Source organism: Leptodactylus fuscus, chromosome 7 (genome assembly GCF_031893055.1).
Source record: "Leptodactylus fuscus isolate aLepFus1 chromosome 7, aLepFus1.hap2, whole genome shotgun sequence".
In the NCBI taxonomy this organism is placed as follows: domain Eukaryota; kingdom Metazoa; phylum Chordata; class Amphibia; order Anura; family Leptodactylidae; genus Leptodactylus; species Leptodactylus fuscus.
In genome coordinates this window covers 57,687,666-57,708,265 of record NC_134271.1, presented here as the reverse complement: position 1 = coordinate 57,708,265, position 20,600 = coordinate 57,687,666, and the positions used below count along the sequence as shown (strand labels likewise).

The window sequence follows — 20,600 nt, the reverse complement described above, 5'->3', positions numbered from 1 at the left end:
ATTTCAGGATTGAAATGAGGTTTATTGTACTAACAGAAAATGCGCAATATGCATTAAACCAAAATTTGACCGGTGCAAAAGTATGGGCACCCTTATCATTTTATTGATTTGAATACTCCTAACTACTTTTTACTGACTTACTGAAGCACAAAATTGGTTTTGTAACCTCAGTGAGCTTTGAACTCCATAGCCAGGTGTATCCAATCATGAGAAAAGGTATTTAAGGTGGCCAATTGCAAGTTGTTCTACTATTTGAATCTCCTCTGAAGAGTGGCATCATGGGCTACTCAAAACAACTCTCAAATGATCTGAAAACAAAGATTGTTCAACATAGTTGTTCAGCGGAAGGATACAAAAAGCTGTCTCAGAGATTTAACCTGTCAGTTTCCACTGTGAGGAACATAGTAAGGAAATGGAAGACCACAGGGACAGTTCTTGTTAAGCCCAGAAGTGGCAGGCCAAGAAAAATATCAGAAAGGCAGAGAAGTAGAATGGTGAGAACAGTCAAGGACAATCCACAGACCACCTCCAAAGAGCTGCAGCATCATCTTGCTGCAGATGGTGTCACTGTGCATCGGTCAACTATACAGCGCACTTTGCACAAATAGAAGCTGTATGGGAGAGTGATGAGAAAGAAGCCGTTTCTGCACGTACGCCACAAATAGAGTTGCCTGAGGTATGAAAAAGCACATTTGGACAAGGCAGCTTCATTTTGGAAACAAAAATTGAGTTGTTTGGTTATAAAAAAAAGGCGTTATGCATGGCGTCCAAAAAGAAACAGCATTCCAAGAAAAACACATGCTACCCACTGTAAAATTTGGTGGAGGTTCCATCATGCTTTGGGGCTGTGTGGCCAATGCCGGCATCGGGAATCTTGTTAAAGTTGAGGGTCGCATGGATTCCACTCAGTATCAGCAGATTCTTGAGAATAATGTTCAAGAATCAGTGACGAAGTTGAAGTTACGCCGGGGATGGATATTTCAGCAAGACAATGATCCAAAACACCACTCCAAATCCTCAGGCATTCATGCAGAGGAACAATTACAATGTTCTGGAATGGCCATCCCAGTCCCCAGACCTGAATATCATTGAACATCTGTGGGATGATTTGAAGCGGGCTGTCCATGCTCGGCGACCATCTAACTTACCTGAACTTGAATTGTTTGTCCAAAATACCTTTATCCAGGATCCAGGAACTGATTAAAAGCTACAGGAAGCGACTAGAGGCTGTTATCTTTGCAAAAGGAGGATCTACTAAATATTAATGTCACTTTTCTGTTGAGGTGCCCATACTTTTGCACCGGTCAAATTTTGGTTTAATGCATATTGCGCATTTTCTGTTAGTACAATAAACCTCATTTCAATCCTGAAATATTACTGTGTCCATCAGTTATTAGATATATCAAACTGAAATGGCTGTTGCAAATACCAAAATATTTAGAACTAAAAATGACTAAGATTAATAGGGGTGCCCAAACTTTTTCATAGGACTGTATATATATATATATATATATATATATATATATATATATATATATATGTATAATTAGACACACAATGGAAGTAAAAGGGTTAAAGACCTTGTACAATTTGAAGGGGTGTAAGTGAGTACAATTAGAATTTCCCCAATTTGAGGGGTAGAGGCATACACAATATAATGATTTCATTAAATATAGGTTAACCATTGTATAATAAAAAGTTAATTCATTAATCATGGTTTGTAAAGATCTCTTCTTGCTGTCATTAAAGTGTCTGTCCAACTCCACAAGGATTGTCATACTGATGGCAGTAGATAGGGAGCGCCTGTAGGATATCCTATTTACTTAGTGGGAGCGGCACACCGGCCCTGTGGCTCTGGGGAAGAGCAACACCACTCCTATTACTGGAATAGGTGAGTCTGCATACAGGAGATTGCGAGAACAGCTGATCTGTGTGGGGTCTGGACGTCAGACCTCTATAGATAACATGACCTATCCTGTGTCATCAGTATAAAAAATCCTTTTGGGGCCAGACAACCCCTTTAAGAAACATATGTATCCCAGTGAATAAACTTCCGTCCTAGTAAAGTGATGGACGCATGGATGCTGGAGTTCTTTACTCGAGAGAACTTGTTTGTTAAGGGTGCTCATACATACAGTATAACCGGATGGAGTCTTACTTCATATTACTGTGGTTTTTCGTGAGGGTTCTAAGGGTATACCTCAATCTATGACGTAGTCTTATGTTGGAAGGTGCCCTCTTTGATACCTTCTGCGTGCTGGTCATACTAGCGTACTTGCTGGTACATGCCCAAATAACAGTGCCATACATTAGTGAAATAATGGTATTATACACATATATCAGTGTTCCAAATATCAATTCTGTAAAATGCTGCTAACACCAAAAATAATATATTGTACGGTGACTAAGAAGTAGAAGCACAACACAATAGCAACGTTATCACAGCCATACCGTGCTCTAGTAATACCTACATACAGTTACCAAATAACACTTCCATAGACATATAAATTCATATTACCATTGTTGGTGGCCACAAGCCCTTGGTTGACATTGTCAGCACCCTCTTCAGCCGCTATGGATAATAAAACCCCTAAGGCCAACCCTGTTGTCGAGACATTTTGTTGTGTTTTATCTATTTCACATCATTGAAGCTAATATTATCTCCTAGCTCCCACTGACCTTTATGCCATGTATATACAAATAGAAATGCTTTTGGTTCTGACATTATGTGCTTTGTTATTAAGATAGTATTAGAAAATATAGAGAATATAGTGGTGCAGTGGTAGACATATAGCCAGCAGATGGCGCTATATACTAGTCCCCACTTGTGCCTCAGTTCAATGTATTACAATGGAAGAGTAAAAAATGTATATTGTTTCTAACTACCCAAAATATGAATAAGTAAAAAAAAAACCATATATACAGACAATGTTACAAATGCAATTGTTCATTGTATTTACTGAAAGCCTTTTAACATACCCATATGGACTGTGAAACATAATAATGTTTTCTTGTGGATATTGGTTGCCCTTATAAAATATGTTGCCTATACGATTAGATGTTGGCAATGGGTCTACACTGTTCAATCGTATAGTTACATTAAAGGGATCATCCAGGACTAGGGGCATATAGCTGCTCTCCACATAAACAGCGCCACACTTGTCCATGGGTTGTGTACGGTATTACAGTTCAGCATTGTAGTAAAGGGCTGAGCTGCAGTGCCATACATATTGTGCAGAAATGTGTAAAACCATTTTGTAAGAAAGCTACCATGTTTTTTTTAATCCTTGACAATCTCTTTAAATCATATTTCCCAGAGAAAAGCATCTGTGCTTTCGTACTTGCAGTCCTGATTTTTACTTAAAGCAATAACTCCATAACTCTAGTAGATGTAGAAACGTATTAAAAGAATTAATATAGCATCTTTGCAGAACTAGGTTTACTTCTCTTTTATTAACACCGGGCCTCAATATTTTAGTTCTATTTGGGTGACCACCATTTCATTACATGCTGCTACATGTATAGGAGTGGCACCAGGAAGCATAAAATAGCGTAAGGAATGTTGGAATTTAAGGATGAGAAGAGGAAACACGAAGAAGCAAATAATATAGGAAGAAGACTTTAGAGAAATTGTGTAGCAAATGGCTAAATGATAGTTTAACAATAGAAAGTTTCACCCTGCTCTTATACAAAAAGGTTAGAATCTTGTCATTGTACTTAGCTTGGTGATGTAATTGTAATTATTTGGTGAAAATAATCCTATACATCCACAAGTCTTTTAAAATTAATTAAGGAAGTTTTGAATCCTTATTAAGGTGTACCTATTGTTGTAATGTTTTTGTGTAAATCAGTAGTACATGTGAATATACTGTTTATGCTGTATGATAATCTATTAGGGGAAAGTGAAATATTCTTCACTTTACTGTAGTTTGTAGCACCTACTTTCCTACCTGGTGAGGAGGGGGATGCAGCTGCAGTATCTCTTTATTGTCTATATGAAATTCCATGCTGTGAGAGGGGAGGGGGAGCAGCTGGGAAAGAGACATCTGATTGATTAATGTATACAACACAGCTTTCCAGCTCCAAATGAGGAAGAGCCTGCTCATCCTGCTCACTCAGCACATGTATAGTGATAAATTGTGCAGTTACAGAAATGGTGCATAGAAAAGAAAAATAGAAAAATTATAAGCATATACACCTATAGCTGCGTACTGTTTGATTGTGACTTTTTATCATGTAACAATAGGTATGCTTTGGTGCTTCAGTTAATGGATACTCCGGCTAAATATTTAGTCGCTTTTCGCCAATGGTGGTTCGCATCCAGGGTTTGAGTATCATAATGGGATGTTCTACTAACTGAAGCATATAGATGTATGTGTTTCTTGAGTGTTTACATGACAAACATGTTAATAAGGAAACTCTTCTATATGTTCTAGGCCATACAGATCAGCCAGCATCTTAAACCTAGGACCCCATTCATTTAACACATCATAGTCGATTTCAGAATCTGATGATCCAGAGTCTAAGGAACTGAGAGATTCCACATTGGATTCCGAGCCTTCATATCCAAATATGTGAAGAGTGTCATAGGGGAGGCATTCTCCATCATTGTCTGCATCGTCTTTCTTTGCCTCAATCATGGAGAACATATCTCCATTTCTGGCTGGCTTCTGGACCTGGGCGTACAGACTGGGATAAGCCTCCATGTCAGGCTTTGATCTCACCATGTTTCTACGCACAGAGTTGAGCACAGATACATCATATCCATTGGTGTCCATTTCTCCTCCTCCTTCCTCATCATAGGTCACCAGCTGCTCATGGATTTCGGCAGGATTCTTGACTAACATCAGTGGGCCGTTATCACGCATTCTTCTAAGTATAAGAAATGCTACAAGCACTGTAAGAATGAAACATAAAGAGAGTCAAGAATCAACCGATCTTATCATTGTCTTTGTATTACTTGGGGCATCATCATACAATGAACCATATAATAAAGGTACCAGTTTGGTTAGCACAGATAAGAAGCTGCTTAAAAGTTAATATCAAACTAGGGGTTACCCAGAGGAAATCACTATAAGATCCCACCCTTCCTGTACACAGGACATGTTCACAATAAAATCTAAACAGCAATTTGCAAATTATCCTTAAGACCAGAAGGTCATATTACTTTCTTCTAAGGGGCATAAAGCAAGTAAAAGGAGAAGGAAACCACCTTCTTGCAATGTAAAGGTTATAGCAGTATGGACTACTTCCAAGAGTGGTGGCATGTCCTAGAATATTATGTGTATGTCCATACTATAAGCTTTCAATATTTGTTAAAGAGGACCTTTCAACACCTCCACCAATTCTAGTTTTTAGAATTTATCAATAGGCGCAGCTCCACTAATTCCAGCGCAGTTGGGATTTTCTCTATGAGTAGTTTAGGTGCTCGATGTGCTATTTAAGCCCTGTAATATCAGAAGTGTGGTGTCAGGCAGGAGGTGTGACTCAGAGCTCCAGTCAGTGGCAGCCAGTGTCAGAGCTCAGAATTATCCTTTGCCTGCTGCTACCTGACACTGCCAGTCTGACACTACAGAGATGAAATAGCATATCAGGCACCAAGGAAAACAGTATTGATTACTCAGGAACCATGCAGACTACAGAAAGTATTTCAACTGTGCTGGAATCAGTAGAGCAGCAGCTATTATGTTATATACAGAGCTGGGTTTGTTAGAGGTGGTGAAAGGTCCCCTTTAAATGGGATTTTGGTCTTTAAAAATTATCTTTAAATGGGTTATATGGAGTAAGATAAGTCATTTACTAATATAGTAGCTGAGAATCCTCTGTGAGCCAGTTTATGAGTATGACACAATGATTCAAAGATAGAATCATCTGTCATGCTCTACACCTTCAGGCCTCGCACCAGGTATAATCCATTGAATCAGCCTCTAGAGATAAGGACATTCACCATGTGCACCACTCAGACACTGTACACATTCAGTATGCAGCACTGTCAAAGCAATCCAGACTAGCTATACAAAAGCGTTTGAAGGCGACACCAAACTGAGAACTTACCACACAGCAGGATGAAGGCTAGACTACATAAGATGATGATGATGGTTGAAGCTGATACTGATGCACTCTTCAGAGCTTCCTCGCAGAATGTGAATTCCCCTTCTTCATTACATTTGCAGACAGTGATGGTTAGAGTGTTGGTGCTGCTCTGAGATGGTTCTCCATTGTCAGAAATCACAATTGGTAGGAAGTAGAATTTAGCCACATCACGATTAAATGCTCCATTCTTGACTATAATGTTTGCTGTATTATCTACAAAAGATAAGATTTTATCAGATGGTATCTACTTTAAGGATGGCCACTGACACAGTCTATGAGGCTTTTGCCCGAATGGGAACACTAGAGCCATAGCTATAATGGATGTACTGGTGGCAATCGCACCCAACTCTAGTCCCTGAAGGCAGGTAGGGACTATATTGGGGTTAAGTTCTACCTCTTCTGGTCATGCTTTGTATAGGGAAATTATCACTACATAGATTGGACAACTCCTTCACCAAGCTTAGCAACTGAGGAAACTGACTACTGAAGTCTTGGAGCAGGATATTTTGGAGGTTGAATCTGTAACTGGGGCTTGGCATTAAGGCTAAAGCTCCACGTTGCGGAACTCAATGAAAAAATACTGCGGAAAAAATGCAGCAGATATTCAGCATGTTTTTTTTCTGCAGCCCTTTTCATTTCATTTTTGTTTTTCCCCTTATTCCGCAGAAGGAAAAAAGCAGCGTTTCTGCAACATGGGACCTTAGCCTTAAAGAAGTTATTCAAGAGAAAAAAAATATGGCGGCTTTCTGCCAGAAACATCCCTATACTTATCTGTGGGTCATGTCTGGTATTGCTGTTCAGTTCCACTGAAGTGAATGGGGATAAACTATAGATGACCCTTGTGTTAACAATACTATGACACCACAGAGTGTTAACTCCACGCTTTACATGGGTTTTCAATGGCTTTTGTTGTGCTAGATAAGATATCACTTTGCAGAAAGTCAAGTTAAACAGTGCTACATATATATATGTATATTAGTAATACTGTTTTTTGGTAGAACGCAGATACGGTTTTCTAATCCTGCGCAATCCTTTTTAGGATACTGTGCATTCTGGCATTGTGGGGATTGGTATTACACATTGACACAATATTTGCAATGCACAGCTGCTGTGGGGAACATGTTGGTACTATATAAATGTATAAAGATGATGATACAATCTTATTTTACTCATCTTGTGCTCAGTAATATACTTCTCTCATACCTCTCACTGTTGTTCCCTTCCTCCTCATGTATAAAGGAACATAAGAAAAGTTTACAAATTCACCATCTGCTGAGTTCTGTTTTAGCGGAACATGGGGCAAATATATTACAAAGTGAAATGCTTGCTATACCACGGCGGATGGAAATCACCAGCGGTTCCAGAAACCCCCATTGAGTTTCCATTGACCGGAATATAGGAAACTAAATTCTACATTTACAAAAACCACATCCTGAGTTTTCTGTGTGTGCACTGAAGCCTAGCTGGGAAGAACAGTACAATACCATTATTATCCACCACTGTGAAATTGTTTTCCTTTTCCGCTAACTTATATGTAAACTTCATCCCCGGGACCATTTCATCCTTATCTGTTGCCGAGATCGTAAAGATGGCCTACAAGGATATCAACAAATGGAGGTAAGTTTTATTGCTCGGTTATTTCAATTTGACAAAATATCTAATGCAACAACAAAAAAAAACCCAAACAAACCACAAAATATGCTCACGTGTTCTCATCTCTGCTTCCCCACATGACCATGGAAATACATCAGGCCTCCCATAAGGATGCATTTACACATTTATACCAGTAGTAGTACAAATGTTTAGATGGTGGATATGATCTTGTTTTCTTGTACATAGAGATGTTTAGCATCCTGACATTGTGTCATTGCCATTTATAGGTGCTCTATGGTTGCCTAGTTGGAGGATATTTCAGACTCAACCAGATATGAATTGAGTACCTCAGGTTCTGAATAGAGATGAGCGAACACTAAAATGTCCGAGGTTCAAAATCCGATTCGAACAGTCGCACACTGTTCGAACGGATTTCGAACCCCATTATAGTCTATGGGGGGAAATGCTCATTTCAGGGGTACGCAAAATTCGATAAAATCATACTTACCAAGCCCACGAGTGACGGTCGGGCTGGATTCTGCTTGAAGTCTTCTCCCGGCGCAGGGTCCTCGCATCTTCTTCTGGGTGGAATTTACTCTGCCTAGGCATCCGGCCTAGGCAGAGCCGATTGCGCATGCGCGGGCATGCACGCGCAGTCGGCTCTGCCCAGGCCCGACACCTGAGCAGAGCCGACTGCGCATGCGCGTGTATGTATCTAGGCCGGATGCCTAGGCAGAGTGAATTCCACCCGGAAGAAGACGCGGGGGAAGCAGCGCGGAGAAGACTTCGGAAAAGTAAGAGAAGAACCAGCGTTGATGGGCAGAATGTATAGCATTCTGCCCATCAACGCTGGTTCTGCATCGAACCTTAAACTTCGAACAGCTAGAAGTGTTCGATCGAGTATGAGTATTTCGAATACCGTAGTATTCAATCGAACACCTACTCGATCGAACACTACTCGCTCATCTCTAGTTCTGAAGGCTCCTCTGATGTATGGTAATAATAATGTTTCACAATAAATAAGTCTTTTCACCATCTCCAATAGCTCCAACTATTTACACCCCTCAATAGGAGCTGCTCCACTGATTCTGGTGCAGTTGGAATTTTTTTGTGTAGTCTTCACCATTCCATACTATTCAGTTCTGTTGCTTTGAGCACATATTCTCTACTTTTAGATGGGTGATCCTTGGCTGGAGCGGACAGACAGGGACCGCCCACTTGAGAGCAGAAAGCATAATTGTGCTAAAACAAACAGAAATGCATGCCCATAATAAATTAAGTAATAAGTGGAGTGGCGCCTATGGAAGGATGCAAAGAAATAGAGTTGGTGGAGGTGGTGAAAGGTCCTCCTGGGCTATAGAGCTTAAAGGGAGCCTCTAAAAATACACCTGCCCCAAACAAGGAGACCAGTTCTATAAATTACATATGATAATTGGGACAACTTCTTACAGACTTTGCATTGGGGCTCAGGAGCTTAAAGGGGTATTCCCATTAACATAATCATATCTATATTTCTAGATAATTAAAAGTTAAACATTTTTGCAAATATAAGTATTTAAAAATTTTGCAGAGTTTTAAAGATTTTCTCTAAGTTTCTCTAACCAACTTAGTGGTGAGAGTCTGTTGTCTTGATTGGATATGATCACAAATGTAGAAACTTTCTATGGTCTGGGACTTTTCAGGAAACCAGCCATGATGTCCTTAACGTAGCTGGGATATCAGACAGGAACACTACATGAATGAGAAGATATCCTGGCCACAATAAGGAAATCATAGTTGATTTTCTGACCTTAGAAGGGTGCTACATTCATGGTTGTATCCAATGGCAACTGATCAAGACAACAACTTGTGACGACAAGAGCTTTAGAGAAAATGTTTAAAATTCTGCAAAATGTTTAATTACTTATATTTGCAAAAATGTTTAACTTTTAATTATCTACAAATTTAAAAATGGTTATATACATGGAAATACCCCTTTAAGTTACACCTCCTGTATAGCTGTGTGCTGGCAAAATCATCTCCCATTGCTTGAGTAAGCTATCAGACACTGAATTACCACTGGCACTTATCACTAGGAACGTCTTAATGTGGAATCTCTACAATTTAGGAATATTTGTGCACAGACCAATCTCAGTTACTTACAAGACCATTAGCTGTATTTTCACACACTCTTGGGGCGTAGGGCTCGGCAAACTCAGGAGCATTGTCATTTACATCCAGTACATTTACGTATACGTTTACTGATGATGCTTTCTTAGTTGGAGAACCTACAACGAAGACTTATTATTAGAAAATATCAATAACTAACCATCAAAATTACTTACATTTTGTTTTCCCACGTAAGACCCTTTTAAATGACCCATGGGCCACCATGTACTCATCTCATCCATGTGCTCATTCAATTGGCTTGTAATACTACATTTCCAAGCAGAGATCCTAAAAATGGTGGCACAGCCACAATTCTATCATGCTTCATCTTTCATACATACTAGCATTGACGTGAAGGAGAAGAACATGAGATTTTTGGGATTCTAAGACTCTAATGATTCCCTCAGACAAACAAACTGCATATGACCATTGGTTGGCTACTTTTCTCCATTGAATTGCAATCTTTATACAATTTTGCCACAACTGGCTGGTGACATAGCCTTGAAGATCTGATCAAAATAATCAACCCAAGAACCTTCCTCCTTTCACCGCACTACAAATAGCACTGCCGTAAATTTGCAGTACACCCAATATAATTTAATAATACATATACTATATCATACAATGTACTATATCATACTATATAATATACTATATCGGTGTATGTATATACAACTCATATCTGTGTATTTACCAAGTTCCTCGGCTGTTACGGTTAAATTGTGCCAAGCGTTGGTCTCTCTATCGAGCGACTTTATGTAAATACTTCCATCTTTTGTTACTACAATAGGGTCATCTTTGCTAACTTTGGCAGAATACCTATAAGAGAGAGGACGACCTATTTCAGAAAATTATTATGCACACAGTCATGTAATATTACAGTAAGTTATTCCAGTTGTGATGAGGTGTTATCTACACACAGGTAAATGCCTTGGATGGGGCTTAATATACACATTTAAAATTCAGTCTATAGGACTTCCAGGCTATCACTGCCAGACCCTTAGAAGTGAATGGTTGAGTATACACATCACTACCTCAGTACATGGAGCACTCGCAGGCACTTGGGGCCCCCCATTCTTATAATCTCTAGGGAACCCAGAGGTCAAAGCCCCAGCAGTCAGATACATCTTGTGGTTAAATGCCATTAGTGGAAAATGCTTTTTTGACCAAAAAATAGCCAAAAACAACAAATTGAATAGTGAACCTGCCATACATGCACCTTTACCAAATGTAAAAAAAAAAAACATGGCTGCTGTGTTCCAGAAGCAGAGCCAAGCCTGTCCATGGAAAGGACAGCCTGTAGACAGTTGAGGAACTCTTTCTGGAAATAAGTCCTGTTTTTCTAAGGATGAAGGCAAGGGATTGTTATATAGAAAGACCTGTGCCTGTCCTTGTGATACAGAGGTTTAACTTTCAAGCTAAATTACACCTGCAATGTTCTATACTGTACAATAGAACTGATCAATTGACAATTTAGAATTAGACTTACCACACTGATCTTTTGGGGGAATCAGGGTCTGTAGCTGATACAAAACCAATACTTTTCTGTTTCTCATCCTCTTTCACCTTGAACACGTAATAGGGGCTGCTGAATTCAGGGGGCTCATCCACATCTAAGACATTTATAACAATTTCTGCTGTGCTACTTGGCCGGTGCTGCTTTGCCACTCGTAGGTCAATAGATGGGTCGGCGACTTCAATGCTCATTCTGAATACATTATCACTGCTCTCATAGTTCAAAGGCTGAAATGAAAGACATATGTTTAACCATAGCAAGTGGCAGAGATTGGCAAAAGATGGGTGGAGAAACCTTTTATACCTTCTTAAGAATTATTATGCCTTCATTGGTCTGTGCATTATTTTTTATCTGAAACCATTGCTCATATCTTCCTTTCATAAAATGGAACTTTGCATTTCTATTCTGTGGTTCATCAATATCTTCTACCGAAATCTTTCCAACAACTTCTCCAACTCTTAGATCCTCCGAGACATTGAATATGTACTGTTCTGTGAATTAGGATACATTAGAGTCATTTTAAAAGTTACCATCTTGAAGAACAATTTATTAAGGTCATACTTCTTACTTCTACAACCAGCATCCTATTGACCTGGACAGGATCAGTAAATAGATGCTCAGTTACATTCCTACATTTTGAACCACTAGGCAGCAGTGTCATGTGACCACCAATCCAGAGTTTGCTTCCTGTGTAGAAAGGATGTCAGTCTCCCCATCTCCTGTGTGGTTAACCTTCAGTGAACTAGAAAATTATTATTATTTTTTTTTAATGTAGATTGTGAGCCCCACATAGAGCTCACAATGTACATTTTTCCCTATCAGTATGTCTTTTTTGGAATATGGGATGGAAATCCATGCAAACACGGGGAGAACATACAAACTCCTTGCAGATGGTTTTATGCCCTTGGCAGGATTTGAACACCAGGACTCCAGCGCTGCAAGGCTGCAGTGCTAACCACTGAGCCACCGTGTGGCCCCCTAGAAAATTATTTTATCACCTATAAAATCCCTTCTGACAGCTCTCAGATACCTCCTCACTCAAACAAGTTCTTCCTACATTGTTCATCTGTTCATCCTTGCATAGAATCTGTTATCTGTGTTCTGTGTGCAGAATTTCCAGGGTATTCTATGAGATATAACTTCACACAAGTTGCCACTACCTCCTTATTTTAAAATGAATCGGTCACCAGAACCCAGCATATCAACCCAGCCTTCTTTATCATGTATTAAAATGAGTCTGTCACTGAAACCCAGCATATCAATCCAACCCTCTCTCTGTCTGTTATTAAAGGAAGTCTGTCTCCAAAACCTAGCACATCAACCCGGCCCTGTAGACAGATAGGTTAGAATCGCCTGACTCTCTGCCGGATCCGCAGGCTCCTCCACGCCCACCAATTAATAGATGTTTGGCGCACGGTTCATCTGGAAGTTAGAGATTACTCTTTTTATTCCCATCCCCGTGATGTTTATTCCAGGTTGGACTACTTTTTCATCAGACACGCTGATATTCCTTTGCTTCGTGATTCGGTGATAGACCCTATCACTTTCGCGGACCACGCGATGGTCCATGCTGTGCTTGCATCCCCGGCTGCGAGGCCTCGATCCTGGCAGTGTCGTCTCAATGAGTCGCTTCTCCAGGATACTCCGACCTCCTTGGCTGTCTCGTCTGCACTCGATCTCTATTTTCAGGAGAACGACACCCCGGATGTTTCCCCTGTTACACTCTGGGCTGCACACAAATGTGTGATTAGGGGGGTGCTTGTTCAGCATGGCACTCGCTTGAAGAAAGAAAGGTCCCGTGAAGTTGCGGCTCTGATCGCTGAGGTGGTCTCCCTGGAACAGACACACAAACGCTCACACGCACCGGAAGTCCGTTCTGCTCTTCTTTTGGCGCACCGGAAATTGCGTGATCGCCTTGATATTCGTACCTGATGCCTCCTAGCTAGAGGCCGTCGCCACTTTTACGAATTCGGGAATAAATGCAGTCGCACTTTGGCCAGATCTCTCCGGGAGCAACGTTCCAATAATTTTGTTCCCTCCATCGTTGGGATGTCGGGCACGCGTCTTACGGACCCGCGTCACATCGTGGAAGAATTTGCCTCTTTCTACCGACGGTTGTATAATCTCGCTCCTTCCTCTGCGTCTTTCCCGGATTCCTTGCTTCTCCCGGCGATCCGCCAATACCTCCGGTCATCGGGTCCACCCCGTCTCCCGGATGATGCTATGGCCTCGTTGGAGGGACCTGTCACTGCTGAGGAAATTGCGCTTAAAATGATGCAACCTAGTAAGGCCCCCGGTCCCGACGGGTTCCCTGCTTCCTACTATAAGAAATTCTCGACGGTCTTGCTGGGTCCCCTGTCGCGGGCCATAAACTCGTTGTCCGGTGACTCTTCCCTCCCTTCTGATCTGACTAGCGCTCATATTACGGTCATACACAAGGAGTGGAAGGATCCCGGCCTTTGTGCAAATTACAGACCAATATCCCTTCTCAATGTGGACCTGAAGCTTTTTTCTAAGGTCCTGGCCTCTCGATTGGCCCCTCTTCTCCTTGACCTGGTGCACTCCGACCAAGTTGGTTTTATTCCTACCCGTGAGGCCAGGGACAACACGGTGAAGGTTATTAACGCCGTCCATTTTGCCCTCTCCTGGGACCTCCCGCTCTGTCTTCTCTATACTGATGCTGAGAAGGCATTCGACCGGGTTGGTTGGCCCTTCCTTTTCGAGACCCTGGAGCATATCGGTCTTGGCCCGGTCATAAGATCCTGGATCTCCTCTCTATATTCCAATCCTTCGGCGTCTACCAGGGTCAATGGGATTTTATCCTCCCCTTTCCGATACGTAATGGCACACGACAGGGCTGCCCTCTCTCCCCCCTGATCTTCAGTCTCACATTGGAACCCCTGTTGAGAAAGATCAGAGCTAACCCCGCGATAGTGGACCTTCAAGTTGGGCGAACTCATCTTCAGATTGCGGCTTTTGCGGACGACCTGTTATTTTTCTTGCGTGACCCTGTCTCTTCCCTCCTTGTCTTGATGGCCGAGCTTAGTGAATTCAACCGCCTTACCAACTTCAAAATCAACTTTCAAAAATCTGAGGCGCTTGATGTCTCCCTCCCATCTGGGGTCCAGTCCCTTCTTGCCTCTCGTTTCCCCTTCCGATGGTCCCGTTCTGCCATCCAATATCTGGGTGTGTGGATTCCAAGCGACCTAAGTGATCTCTTTTCTAAAAATTACCTGCCCTTGCTCCGGGTTGTACGTTCTGACCTGAAAAGATGGTCAAAGGGCACTTACACCTGGTTTGGTCGCTGCGCTATATATAAAATGAATGTGATGCCTAGACTATTGTACTTGCTTCAGACCCTCCCGATTCAAATTCCCCCTAGTTTCTTTAAGTTGTTGTACAGTGACCTAGTGCGTTTTGTCTGGCAGGGCGGGAGGGCTAGGTTGGCCCGTTCCACCCTGACGCTTCCGAAACAGTGGGGCGGCTTGGGTCTCCCTGACCCCCGCCGCTACTACGAAGCCTCCCTATGGCAGCGGGTGCTGGACTGGTGCCACCATTCCCCCTACAAGCAATGGGTCTCCCTGGAGGACTCCTTTTCGAGTCTTCCTCTTCATCTAGTCCCCTGGTTGGACCATGTTCGTCTCCCCCCTCTGAGCTCTCATCCCACCATTGGGCCCACCCTTAAGGTGTGTAGGGCGCTCTTCCAGAAGGACAGCCTTTCTCCTTCTCCGTCTCCTTGACTCTCCACATTGGGTAACCCTGCTTTCCCGGCCGGACTCTCCCCTGGTCCGTTCAAATGCTGGAGGGATTCCGGAATGCAAAGAGCCATGCACTTTCGCTCTGGGGACGCTTGGCTTTCTCATAGGGACCTTCTTTCTGCCCCGAACCTTCCCCCCTAGGCCCATTGCGAGTTCTGCAACTTTCCCACTTTCTTGCCTCGTTACCTGGTTCCAGTACTTTTGATAGGCCTCTTACGGGTTTTGAGAAGGCCTGTGCGGTCTCCGGTCTCCTCCGTCACTCTCTATCAGAGTTTTACATGTTACTGGTCTCCCCCCCTCTGGACCACAAACCCTCCTTTTTGAGCAAGTGGGAGGAGGATCTTGATCTGTCCCTGTCGGACACGGATTGTGCTCGGGTCTTGGAGCTCGCCCACAAGAGCTCGGTGGCGTGCAAGTACCAAGAGGCGGGTTACAAGATCCTCACTAGATGGTATCGTACCATCCCAGCTGCACAAGTTTTTTCCATCCTCTTCTCCACTCTGTTGGCACTGTGGCTCGGAGGAGGGGACGCTCCTTCATGCGTTTTGGAGCTGCCCAGTGTTGAGTGAATTTTGGTCTGGAGTTCACCGTCTGATCTCTCAAATTTTCCAAACTACCATCCCCAACACCCCGGCCTTCTTTCTGCTACATCTCTCGGATACCTCCCTCCGTGCCTATCGTAAGTCGGCGATAAGACACATGGTTAATGCGGCTAGAGCCTGCATCCCCTAATCCTCCCTCTCTTTGTCACTGGCTCCGTAAGGTGGAGGATATCCAGTCCATGGAGGACCTCACGGCGTCCCTCAGAAACACACGTGAGGCTTTCGTCAGGGCCTGGACCCCTGGATCCTCTTTCAGGGGTCCTGTTCTTACACAGACATCATGGGCTAGGCACACCTCGTTGGCTCGTTGGTGGTCTGGCCCCCCCCCTTTTTTCCTCATGCTACTTCCTTTCTCCCATTCCTTCTCTCCTCTTCTTCTCTCGCCCCCTCCCCTCCCCCCCCCTTTCTTTCTCCCATGTTTGACCCAAGAGTTATTTGTTTTATATGTGGCACTGTCCCTTTGTTTAATTGTTGGGCCTTTTTGGTCTACGCGCTTATGTTAAGTCTTGTTTCACTTTGTTTGTTTGTTTTTCTGTTTGTTCTGAGTTTATAAATAAATAATTTATAAAAAAAAAAAAAAAAAGAATTGCCTGACTCAAACTGAGTTTTCCCCTTGTGATTCGGTCCCACTGTTGCTGAGATGTTGTTGTTTTTGTCAATATACAAACAAGCTCTTTGGAGCAACCAGGAAAGTGACACTTATTTCTTTTGCAATGCCATTGTTGCTTCAAAGACCTCATTTGCCTATTGACATAAACAGCAATATTTTCAAAACAGAGGAACCGATTCACAGTGGGAAAATATAGTTTAATTCAGGTGACCCTAACATATCTACTTGCAGGGCTGGGTTGATATGCTGGGTTCTGATGACAAACTCCCTTTAACCCCTTCCCACCCCATAACATAATAGTATGTCATAGAAATGTGCTCCTCCACACACACAAATAGCAGAAATCTGGGAACATTTTAATTTTCATTTTGCACCATCGGCTGCAAATACAATATATTTATTTTATGACACCCCAATGTTTTGGATTTAGTGTGAGGTGATACTTACTCTTTGTGAAAGTTGGAAAGTTATCATTAATATCACTCAAATGGATGATAACTGTTGCTGTGCTTGAAAATCCTCCACTCAGTCCTGGAGAATCTTTGGCTTGCACAATGACTTCATAACTGGCTTTTTGCTCTCTGTCTAAGTAGGATGTCTGTGTATAGATTTCACCTATAGAAATATAGAAAACAATGGATATTTACATTCAATTTAAGTTATGTTGTTCCCTTATACGATAGGAAAACCATTTAAGTGCTGACTTACCAGTGATCTCATTGATCTTAAAATGTTCAAATCCTTGAAGGATTTTGTATATTACTTTGGCATGTCCAGCCACGGTGGGATCATCTGGATCTACTGCAGTAACTGTGGTCACTGAGACATCTATATTAGGTAAACAGGAAAGTTGCTGTAAATGCTATACTTTTACATTGACAGCACAGTAAATTTTGACATCAGCATCAATTTTCATTGACCATAGCATGACTCCTTATAAGACGACAAAGAATTGTACGTGTTGTAATCCAACTGGCCCAAATCTTCCTACCCCAAACAACTATGGATGTAAAGTGCAGAGACTGGAGACTAAATGACCCCTCTGTTCCATATGAGGAGACCAATACTACAAATGATGTAATATAGTCATAGCCTTATTTTGTATTATATACCTTTACTAACATTTGTCCCCCCAAATGCACATTAGATCATTGTCCTAGCCTTACAAAATTGGTGGCGTATACTGACTGATCTAATGGAAAATATAGGGAGGATGTTGAAGACAAAAAAAAGACAAAAATACAGGGGTGGATAGACTGTGTAAGTTTTAGGCAATTACCCATGGCCCCTGTTTCCTAGTGGACCCATAGGAACAACCTGAGATAAGAAACTTTTTATTGTAATGGATCATAAGGATTTACCATTAACCCTTTCATATTCAAGTCTTATTCAACATTGTATGGTAGTATTCAGGTATAAATATTCACTAAAAACATTTTCTGATTCAGGAGGAGTTAAGATATGATATTTGAGCAAGAATGGGTGCATCTTGGCTTTCTCCTACGTTCATATATTATAATATTAGTAAATATAGTACATACCTCTTGCAGACATCTCCGGGACTGAAGCATTGTATGACTCTTTTGTAAAAGCAGGAGCATTGTCATTAATGTCAATGAGTCTAATTGAAAACATCTCAGGAGGCTCTAAAGTTTTCCTGGTTTTCGTATCTACTAACAGAGCCGTCAAGTTATACTGTGCCTTCACCTCACGATCCAGTTTCTCATAGCCGTAGATGTCTCCTGTGTTCTCTTTTACTTTGAAGAGGGTGTTGGCATACTCTCCCTGTAGTATGTACTCCGCATCATTATGCAGCTTAGTAGAGTGAAGCTAAAAATCAAAATGGATTACTCAATATTGGTAGCAAAAAGTATAGTCATTTAATAGAAATTTTGGGAGGGAAAAGCTTTTAGGGGACTCAGAAGATGGATAAACAATCATTAATTTATTGTATTAATGCCCCCATTACCTGGTTCCTTAGGTGGCCAACTACTCTGCCCAAGCCACGTTTTGCCATGGATAGCAATTAATTGAGCTTTGAGCTTGAATCCACCCAGGTCAACATCTCCATGAAGTTTGGATGTTCTCTCTATGTGATCATGAGTTTACTTTGGTTTCCAAATATCAAAGGCCTAGCACATTGACACAATGAATGTTGAAGCCTTCTGGAGTCTCAGACAGGAGCTATATAACATTTGTTCTATCACCCCAGCACTCTCTTACCGTTCCAATCAAATAGGGAATATTTGTTTGTTCTTCAAGAGTGGTGATCTGATTCCACACCCAGGCCCTCTTCACACGTCGGTTGGTCTTGTTGGGTTGGCTCTCTTGGTGCGCAATGTTTTTATTACCCAGGACCGCATCATAGAAGATGTTGATGATAACCAGCAGATGAAGTAAAAGCAACTTCATCTTAACTGGATTTCCAGTGACCTGTAAATGAAAGTCTTGGATTACTGATTTGTATATGAGACAGGAGCACAAGATAAGAAACATCAGCATCTGGTGTAGCGGTGCACACTGTTTTTTTAAATCTGTTAAAAGGGTGGGAAAACTAGATCATCATGGCGTCCATACAAATGTCTGAGTTACTATAGAATCAAAAGTAAGTGTGTGATAGAATCTATTAAGAGTGAATACATATGATAAGCACTTAAGGGGTTACTTCCTAAATTCAAGGATGGGCTATATTTCTGCCAAAGCATTGTATCCAAACAGAAAGGTAAGACTTCAGGGGACAACAACTATAGACACCCAGTGACACCAAAGACGTTTTCTTTAGTTTTTTTCTCTATTCAGTGTAGACCACCATGAACCAGATCACCTGTGCCCAGCAAATAGTTTACACCATAGTAATAGTGCTCCCTAATGTGCAGCTTGGGTTGCCTTTTTCACCCAAAAATAGGGTGAATTTAAAAAGTAGGTAGTATTTTAGGGAGTTGCCTTAACATGGTACAGTGGCAAATTTATTTGCCATAAGTCAAGCCTCTAACCTTGCTGCACAGTATAAAGCTCGCTATGTGCCTCTGACTCACTAAAATGTATACTCAGTGGCCACAACACATTATAATGCCCCCTCAGTGGCCCCCCAAACAGTATAATGTACATCAGTGTTCCCTCAAACAGTATAATTCCTTCTGTGGTCACCTATGAAATATAACAACCCTCAATGGTCTTCTACACAGTATAATGCCCCTCAGTGCTCACCCACACAATATATTAACCCTTACTGGTTCCACACACAGTATAATGCTCTTCATTGGTCCCAACATAGTATAATGTCCCCTCAGTGTCTTCAACACAGTATGGTGGCCCCAACACATTATAATGCCCCCTCAGTGCCCCCCACACAGTATAATGTACTTCAATCGTCCCCCAAACAGTATAATTCCTTCAGTGGTCACCCATGCAGTATAACACCTCTCCGTGGTATCCCATAGTGCCCCTCAGTACTCACCCACACAATATATTAACCCTTATTGGTTCCCCATACAGTATAATTCCCTTCATTGGCCCCGACACAGTATAATGTCTTCAACACAGTATGGTGTCCCCTCAGTGACTTTAACACAGTATAATGCCCCTTAGAGGCCCCAATATGACAGCTGCTAGAGTCTGTCATGTTATATTTATCTGGGAAAGCTGGATGACAAGCAAAATGGCAGCTATTTTAGTTTGTTATGGTTTTTTACGAAGCTCCTGTAGGGATTATCACTCAGCTTTCCAAAAATTCTAACTTGTACATTTACCCTACAGAGGTTCAGGACTGCTGGCTGATAACCTCGTGTTCCCTTTCAGTCATACAACTTTTCTAGAATCAGATATCATTGGAAGGGATGTTTAGCAAGTAAACACAGCGAAAATTATTGGACAAGAGGGAATTATGAGTATTAGTACTATATGTATCTATTGTGAGTGCATAGAGTGGAATTGATTTGCCTTTGTAATAAATCCCTGAAGAGTATTTACAAAAAAAAAAAATGGTGGAGGCGGCCATGAAATTTTTTGAAAGACATTTCATTTACAATTCCCAGCGGAGGCTATTAAGCTGAATAAACCCGACTCATTCATAATAAACCCATCTTCATAAAACGGAAAGTATTGGCTTCTAGATTTTTCCACGCAAGGTTAATGGAAGGTTAAACATGCTCTAATATTGACCGCTTATTGCAGTCAATGGAAAAATTGGTGGCGGCAGACAGTACAGTTTTATTAGTCGTATTACTGTGTGCTCAGAGTAACCAGTCAATTAATAAATATGCCATTTCCAGAGGTGAGAT

The 20,600-nt window shown here is 41.7% G+C and overlaps 1 protein-coding gene across 1 annotated transcript in view; it reads right to left on the bottom strand.

Annotated features, from left to right (window-relative positions):
* Positions 1-1,522: 1,522 nt before the first annotated feature.
* Positions 1,523-20,600, bottom strand: part of CDH5 (cadherin 5) — a 39,954-nt gene continuing 20,876 nt past the window's right edge. Inside the window, exons 2-12 of the mRNA XM_075281945.1 lie at positions 18,544-18,753; positions 17,862-18,150; positions 17,029-17,148; positions 16,768-16,935; positions 11,654-11,841; positions 11,324-11,577; positions 10,529-10,653; positions 9,829-9,953; positions 7,578-7,686; positions 6,055-6,306; positions 1,523-4,897 (exon numbers count right to left, since the gene is read on the bottom strand). Coding sequence (XP_075138046.1) covers positions 4,407-4,897; positions 6,055-6,306; positions 7,578-7,686; positions 9,829-9,953; positions 10,529-10,653; positions 11,324-11,577; positions 11,654-11,841; positions 16,768-16,935; positions 17,029-17,148; positions 17,862-18,150; positions 18,544-18,732 — 2,310 coding nt within the window. The 5' untranslated portion in view covers positions 18,733-18,753 and the 3' untranslated portion in view covers positions 1,523-4,406. The remainder of the gene's footprint in view (positions 4,898-6,054; positions 6,307-7,577; positions 7,687-9,828; positions 9,954-10,528; positions 10,654-11,323; positions 11,578-11,653; positions 11,842-16,767; positions 16,936-17,028; positions 17,149-17,861; positions 18,151-18,543; positions 18,754-20,600) is intronic.